Genomic DNA, 8,609 nt, shown 5'->3' with positions numbered 1-8,609 from the left:
TTGGGGCATCAAACGAACTCCGAATGCGATGAAATTTGGCAGGCGGCCTACTGGAAACATAACAACACCGCACGCCAACTTTCAACCCATTCCCAAAACATTTTCCGGCCACTTATAAAACACTATTTCGGACAAGCCGTGGGCGCGTGCAAGTGTGGTTGGGCTCAGAACGGACAACAGAGAGGACGAGGAGACCAGGACGGATGCAAGTTTTGAAAACATGATGATGCAATGCACATGATGACATGACAATATGCAACACTCAAGCAAATGACAAGACAACAACAGGGAATAACTGGAAGACACCTGACGCAATGGTCTCGGGGCGTCACATCTCTGCCCTCCACCGTCGGCCGCTCGCCTCGCCTGCTGCGTGTTGCTTCCTGCTGCTATGCGCTGCTCTACTGCTGGTACGCTGCTGCGCCATGCCCTCGACACCGCCGTGGACAAATATGGCGGAGGGATTGTTAATGGAGTACGAGAAGGAGGTGGCGGAGAAGGTGTGGAGAGGCAAGAGGTCTGGGGCGGTGTCACCTGGCTGTGGTGGAGGTGTTTATGCGAGAAGGAGCCGGAGTGGAAGGAGAGGTCATAATTGGAAAGAATCACAAAAAAAATCATAACCCAAAGATCTCGGTTCAAAAATAAATGCTAATATCGATGGAGGGGTGATTTCCTTCAATAGGTGGAAAACATACAAAATATTGGTTGTTATCAAGGAAAGGTAAAAGTTTAGAAAAGTTAGGATTTTGAACTGATTTCTATGCAAATGGGGTTTTATTGTTTGGTAACGTGATGTCAGTACCTGCCTGTTTGTGACGTGTCTAATTAGAAAAGTTTGCAAATGTTAAGAAACTATTTATTGGAAGGAAAGTTGTGACGTGTCTGTTATTTGTTTCCTAAAACAAATTTCAGTAATAAGAGAAATCAATTGATTTAGATAAGTTAGGAAAGTTAGATTAAACTGTATTATTTGTTTCCTAAAAATCTTATTTGTTTCCTAAGACAAAATGAACCAATAAAATGAATCGATTGATTTGCATAATTTAAGGAAGTTAGATTAAAATGTATTATTTGTTTCCTAAAAATCTGTTATTTGTTTCCTAAGACAAATTGAACCAATAAAAGGAATCGATCGATTTACATAATATAAGGAAGTTAGATTAAAATGTATTATTTGTTTCCTAAGATAAATTGTAACAATAAAAGAAATCGATTGATTTGCATAATTTAAGGAAGTTGGATTAAAATGTATTGTTTGTTTTTGAAAATCTGTTATTTGTTTCCTAAGACAAATTGAATCAATAAAAGGAATCGATTGATTTGCATAATTTAAGGAAGTTAGATTAAAATGTATTATTTGTTTCCTGAAAATCTGTTTTTTGTTTCCTAAGATAAATTAAACCAATAAAAGAAATCGATTGATTTGCATAATTTAAGTAAGTTAGATTAAAATGTATTATTTGTTTCCTGAAAATCTGTTATTTGTTTTTTAAGACAAATTGAACCAATAAAAGGAATTGGTTGATTTGCATAATTTAAGAAAGTTAGATCCGTGATTCGTTATACGTTAGGAAAGTCCTGGTTGTAATAAAGAGTGGAGAGAGAAATAAACCGATGAACCAGGGTGGGAGGGGGTGGTGGGAGGAGAGACGAAGAAAACCAGCGAAAATAAACCACGGACCAGGGTGGGAGGGGGTGGTGGGAGGAGAGACGAAAATAAACCGCGCAGACGATTCATCAAATCGTCCATTAGAGGTAGAGATTTTCGACAGTTTTGGGATCACTCGCACCACCGAAGCTTCCTTTTTACGTGAAAACGTTCGATCTATACATCTTCAATTAGGTTAGTACAAGCACTGAACCGAGCATCGGAAATAATAAAAATTACATCCATATCTGTAAACCATCCAGCGACGACTATAAACACTGAACTGAGCCAAAGCTGTACCGCAGTCATCGCCACTTCCTCAACAGAGCTGGACAAAACTTGTTGTAGTAGACAGTTAGAAAGTCATCGTGCTAAAGCCCCATAGGACCAGCACACCAGAATAGCAACCGTCGCCGATAAAGAGTAAGGTAGATTGTAAGGACCCAACGCGTAGATGAACGATGACCAAATCCGAGCAGATCCACCAAAGACATACATCCACATGTGCATCGACGATGCTAATGCTAGACGCACGATCGAAACTTCTTTCTCACAAGGATGAACATGGGAGTGCTCGCAATGCCGACTGTTTTTATTTCCCCTCTCGCAAGGCGACTAGGGAAAGCCTTCCTTCCCTTCTTCACCTGCGAGCCCGTGGATTCGCCTCTCTTTCGCCTGCCGCTCCGGCGACTGGTGATCACGGGAAGGGGATTTCTGGTGCCTCAGATCCGACTAGTAGATAGGTAGGATTTTAGTCCTCGCAAAGGCGACGTTTGGACGGATGGCGGCACTTCTTCTTTGAGTCAGTCTTCCAGGCTTCGATCCTCCCCAAGTTCGTCCGTTGGGACTGGTTAGACGGAGCTCCAACGTAGATTCCGGCCAACTCCTCAGGGCGGCGAGGTTAGGGTTTCTTGTCGTGCGTAGGCAACGGCGATATTTGGTGTCAAGTTCTTTAGATCTATTTAAGAATTCAACGGTGACGACTGCGGCTCCAGAGTGCTGGTCCTTAGGGGCACATACATGAAGACTTTCCAGTTATCATCGATAAGGGCAAGCCGGCTCTGGTATGGGAGCAGTGACAACGGCCGTCGGCGGCTCATTCTGGCCTTTTGGTGAATTTTTATAATAATAGCTCTAATTTTCTCAAGAAAAAAAAGAACATGGGAGTGCTCTCATGCGACGGTCAAAACCAGGCAGCCACACCGTTTTTTTTTTACTTTTTATATCTTCCTTCTCCGCTCGCCACACCTTCACAATGAATAACGTTATTTTGTTCTGTTGGATTGGCTTCAGGATTAAGGTAATCCAAACACCGAGCAAACCCCACACCACACACAACCACACGCAAGTTCTCAGAGGATTCAGAGCTATAAATACTCCCCCTCCACATTCCAATTCGCCTCGTCAGCACGCGAAACACGCCAATTCACCGGCCCAAATCCCAATTCACCACGAACGACGGAACGAGTCGCTCTCCAGGCAGCAGCGGGCAGCAGATGGTGGTGAGGGGGGACGCGGAAGAGGCGGCGGCGGGGTGCCGCGCGCGGGCGGCGCTGCTGGGCGCGTACGAGCTGGGCCGCACGCTCGGGGAAGGCAGCTTCGGCAAGGTGAAGCACGCGCGGCACCGCGCCACGGGGGGGCACTTCGCCGTGAAGATCCTGGACCGCGGCAGGGTGCTCTCCCTCCGCGGCGCCGACGACCAGGTCCGCAGGGAGATCGCCACGCTCACCATGCTCGCGCACCCAAACGTCGTCCGCCTCCACGAGGTAATTAGTACTACTCACTAGTAGTAATCGCGATCTCGGCTCCTGTTCTTCTCTCGGTGCTAGATGCGTGTATAGAAAGTTTAGAAACCATAGATTGAGTACCCTTGGTGGAGAAACTGTGGAAAAAATATTTTTAAATTTTAAATACCTTGTCGAGCTTGCGAGCAAGGGTGCTTGAACTACGGACACGCCACGGTTGGAATGACGCTACAATTATCAACCAGAGATTCCTTAAGGAAAGGGATAGTTCGTGGTGGAGATTGCAAGCATCATCATCATCATAATGTTTATCCACATATGTTTTTCCTACATTCATAGCAACACAAACCTATAATTTGGGGATTCTACTACTTTGCATAGTATTAAGAGCAACTCCAACGGGCCGACCCAAACGGACGGCGTTTTTGTCCGCTTTTTGTCCGTTTGGGTCGGCCGCGCGCCCGCCGTCCGCCCTTTTTAAGTTTTGGGTTGGCAGTGCGCCCAACGGGCCGATCCATTTTCATGACCGCGCGTGTTTAACATCGTGTCGTCGCCCTGGTTTTGGCGCTCCAGCGCGCGGGAAAGGTTCGCGCGCGGGAAAAGCGGTCTAGCGCGCGCTGGTTTTGGCGCTCCAGCGTGCGGGAAAGGTTCGCGCGCGCGCCGCGCCCGGCGCTCGCTATAAAGAAGGCGCTCCCTCCACACTCTGTCGGTCGCCCACTCTCCCCGCCTCTGCGCCACCATGCCGATCCGCCGCCTGGGCGCTTCGGATTTTCGCGGAGTCCGCGAGCGCCGCTCCGGTACCTTCTTCGCCGAGATCTGATTTCGCGAGAAACGTCTCGTCCTCGGCACCTTCGACACCGCAGAGGAGGCGGCCCGCGCGCACGACGCGGCGGCGTGGCGCCTCCTAAGGCCTCGTCGGGATATGATTTTTCCCAACGTGTCGAGCCAGCGGGCGCAGGATCTGGCGCCTTTCCCGCGGCTTTTCACCGACGAGGATCGTCATGTCCACTGGAGGCGGCAACGTCGCCTCGCCATGCAGAGAAGGACGTGGAAGCCTTGGTGGTGTGGCGCGGAGGCTACCCGCAGGACATTGTGGACGAGCGCCAGTTCTACAAGCAATTGAGATCGGAGAGAGACGCGAGGAGGAAAGAGCGAGCCGCCTATCGGGAGGACAAGCGTTCGCGGAAGCAGACAGCTCAATTGAAACTGAGGCTACGAGAAACTTCGGATTGGGACTTTGAAGACGAGCAGCTTGCTGATGCCTACCTTCAAACGTCGGAGGAGGACATTACCGAGTCGGAGTCAGAAAGCGACGAGTAGTGATCTTTTTCTTTTATCTGTGTACGGTAGAACTATCTATGTATCCATTTTAATCTGAAAAAATGGCTGGCGGCGTCGGCAACGTAGCAGGCGGGCGAGTGTGTGAATCCAATGTGCCACCGACCAGCAGGCCCGGTGAGGAAAGAGGGTGAGCACGCGCGGATCCGTCTTGTGTCCGCGCCGACGCAAATCATGCTAAAAAATAAGCCGGAAATAGATCGGCAGGCGGACGAAAGCAGACGCGCGTCCGTTTGGATCGGCGTTTTGGGCCAGCTTTTTTATCCGCACCGATCCAAATGGATGGTCGCGGACGAAATGGGTCGCCCCATTGAAGTTGCTCTAATACTCTATACATACAAGTCCATTCCGCGTTACAAATGGAGCATGTCGAACTGGCTGCAAAACATTGACCATCTTGATGACCGGGAAGAATCATGCTGCAATTATTTAAAAATTTGACGCCGGAGGAGGAAAGAGAAGAGCCAGTTGGTCTTTTATGGGGTAGTATAAGCAGAATGTTTTCTCAACTCGCCGGTTGCTGGAGGCTTGTACTCGGGACGGTGAGAACGTATCAGTACATCCGGGCACGCCACAGCTGCAATTATCAACCAGAAATTCCTTGAAAAAAGAACGTGGGGATTGCAAGCACCATCATAATATTTGTCTATATATGTTTTCGTACATTCATCTTATCAATAATTGTAGCCTGTAGGAATTGCATTGGATATTAGTCTATATGTAGCGCGTTGCACGTAGACCACTAGACCTGTAGCATCACGTGGGGGTGGAGCTGAGGCAGATTCAGCTCCAGGCCATGCATTTCTCCATTTTAAGATTAATGCTTGATCTGGATCGCATGTGTAGCCGTCAAGTATATCCAATAATGCCAACCAACTGCTGCCCCGTCCTTGTCTTCTTTATTTTCTGACAGACAGAATTTCTTTGGGTCTCTTGTGGTGCACATTAGCATATGAATTCGTCCACGTGGCCCGTTTAAATAACATCAGTGTCTTATCATTAATCCTGTAATTGTTTTAACTCTTGATTCAGGTTGCTGCTAGCAAAACAAAGATCTACATGGTGCTTGAGTTTGTCAATGGAGGAGAGCTGTTTGACAGGATTGTAAGCCCGCATAGCTTTTATTTTCAACTATCTGAAAGCCTGCTTTGCATTATAAAATTCTCTGCCAGGTACATTGGTCAGTTCTAATACTTCGAGTTGATTTTTTTTCGTGCAAATAAAAGGCAATGAAGGGAAAACTATCCGAACGAGAAGGAAGAAGACTTTTTCAGCAGCTAATTGATGGCGTGAGCTATTGCCATGGAAAGGGTGTCTACCACAGAGACCTTAAGGTACTTTCGACTGAAATTTCTTTTCTTTTCTTTTGAAGAATCTGCGGCAAACAATTATCTAACATTATTATTTCTCATGTATGATGGAATTATGGTTGATTGCTCTGTGTTCTCCTGACTTATCCCACTGCTACATGTTACAGCCTGAAAACGTTCTGATTGACCGAAAAGGCAACATCAAGATCTCTGATTTTGGTCTATGTGCTTTACCTCAACATCTCGGGGTATGGCAGAAAATTTTCCTTGATTTTTCTGTTGCGAGGATATTTTCATTTCATTGAATTTAAGGTCTGCAATTTTTCAGAAGGATGGATTGCTGCATACAACTTGTGGTAGCCCCAACTATATTGCACCTGAGGTAAACGACTAGCCACCTTGGGACCAATTATCTGTTTTACGGTATATTTGCTAATTCTTGTGCCAAACATATCCAGGTTCTGCAGAACAGAGGTTACGACGGATCACTGTCGGATATCTGGTCTTGTGGAGTAATTCTTTACATAATGCTCATAGGCCAGCTTCCGTTTGATGACCGAAATATGGTTGTTCTTTATCAGAAGGTAGACATTCATTTAAAACAACTAAAAACCTAGGTGATATCTGGTGCTTTGTTCTGATAGTTCTGTGATTCCATTCCAATAATACTACTGTTGTCTGGTTGCGTGTAGATTTTCAAGGGTGACACTAAGATCCCGGAGTGGCTTTCGCCTGGTGCACAAAACCTTCTTAAGAGGATTCTTGAACCAAATCCGATGAAGAGGATCAATATGGCAGAGATCAAACTACACGAATGGTTTCAGAAAGACTATACTCCTGTTGGTCCATATGATGACGATGATGAAGATGTACGGCTTGGTGCAATTCTGCCTGTCAAACAGGTATGGCAAGATGACACAAACTGTATAATGCTGAAGACCAATTTATGTCCTAATATAGGCATCGTGTGTTGCGTATTTGACGTCGCTGATCGGTGATTATTTGTTTCCATTTTCTATTCTCAAGCAAATTAGTGAAGCACCCGGAGACAAGAGTACTCATCAGATGAATGCTTTTCAGCTGATCGGAATGGCATCTTCCCTCGATCTTTCAGGGTTTTTTGAGGAAGAGGTATACAAATATTTTCAGTAATTTCTTTCCTGCACCTCCCTTGCTGTAATCAGAATGGTTTAATCTGCAAAACTTGGAAGAAAAATCATATGCATAGTTTCTTAAGAAGTTTTAGGTCAAGTCATCTCATCTCATCCAGTTGGACTTATAGAACAACTCATCTCATCCAGTTGGTTATTGTAGGGAGTGTCCCAGAGAAAGATCAGGTTCACATCAACACTTACACCAAAGGATTTGTTCGACAAGATTGATGTCTCGGCGACGCAGTCGGCGTTTCATGTTCAGAGAGCGCATAGCAAGGTGAGCACAAGCTTATCATGGTCATCACATTGTAGAGGTTTTTTCACCATCACATAGTTGAATACATGATCTGAAGGAACTGAAAAGAATGTGCCTTGTTATATTTCAGCTAAAAATAACAGGCAATTGTAATGGACTGAACAACCCTTCGCCATTCTTAGTCTGTGCCGAGGTATAATTCGGCGAGCTGCACCTTTTTTCGGTGAAACGCGTGGGAACGGTAACCAACGGAGATAAGCTGCTAACACTTGCGGTGCTGTTTTTTCTTATTCCAGGTGTTTGTGCTTGGCCCCTCTCTGCATGTTGTGGAGCTTAGGAAGTCCCAGGGTGACACTGCAGTGTACAAAAAGGTAGACAAGAGCTAACAGCCACTAGATTTGCCACTGCCATAACTTCACTGTACATATCTTTAGTGATGGTGGTTACTGAGTGAATGACTAATGGTGTTGCTTTCTTGGAATGTATTTTGCAGCTCTGCGATAGGATCTCGAGTGATCTGGGGATTGACAATATTTTCGGGATGGGGTCGCTCTTCGATGAAAACCTCCCTAACTTCGACAGCAGAGCCGCGACACCACTGGTTGCCTTGTGATGAGTGATGTGCTGTAGGTACCCCAACTGACGTGATGTTGTAGGACGCTAGGGTCATAGCTGTTTATTGATTGGAAATGACGATGATGGTGTAAGGATTAGGATCGTACAGTGTACATAACTACATACAGATAGTCGAGTGATGAAACTGACTACCAGCGATGTAATCATTTTTTGCGCGAGAAGGCTAAAGGCCTTATATTAAAGTCTGACCAACCTTTACAAGGTTATCATTACATAAATGAAAAATTACTCGCCATCTTCCTCCTGCACTCGCCGTGAGCGAAGCTTGATACCCCTCTGGACATTCCGAACACCATGAGAGTCAGGGAAACGTTGTTGACGCAGCGGACCAGAAGTCGCCGCTCGGAGCCAAAAGATGCTGACATGGTTGGATAACCACCCAAGATCTAGCCAATTAGATACAGGGAGATTGGATAATCACCAAAGATCTAGCCAAACAGATACGGGGAGACATAGCTAAACTCCCCGCTGATGTTGAAACTGGTCAAATGTTGCTGATTCGAGGAGGGGCTAGAGGACCAA

At 46.1% G+C, this 8,609-nt stretch overlaps 1 protein-coding gene across 1 annotated transcript; it reads left to right on the top strand.

Annotated features, from left to right (window-relative positions):
- Window positions 1-3,045: 3,045 nt before the first annotated feature.
- Window positions 3,046-8,327, top strand: LOC119364121 (CBL-interacting protein kinase 17-like). The gene is made up of 12 exons (XM_037629533.1): window positions 3,046-3,414; window positions 5,764-5,835; window positions 5,958-6,065; window positions 6,209-6,289; window positions 6,370-6,423; window positions 6,500-6,625; window positions 6,734-6,943; window positions 7,068-7,172; window positions 7,356-7,472; window positions 7,582-7,644; window positions 7,748-7,822; window positions 7,945-8,327. The coding sequence occupies exons 1-12, from the start codon at window positions 3,145-3,147 to the stop codon at window positions 8,062-8,064; spliced, it is 1,401 nt and encodes a 466-aa protein (XP_037485430.1). The 5' UTR covers window positions 3,046-3,144; the 3' UTR covers window positions 8,065-8,327.
- The last annotated feature ends 282 nt before the right edge of the window (window positions 8,328-8,609 follow it).

The sequence above is a fragment of the Triticum dicoccoides genome, chromosome 1A (genome assembly GCF_002162155.2).
Source record: "Triticum dicoccoides isolate Atlit2015 ecotype Zavitan chromosome 1A, WEW_v2.0, whole genome shotgun sequence".
Lineage (NCBI taxonomy): Eukaryota > Viridiplantae > Streptophyta > Magnoliopsida > Poales > Poaceae > Triticum > Triticum dicoccoides.
Note: the sequence above shows the minus strand (reverse complement) of the source record. Positions and strands in the feature narration are given on the sequence as shown.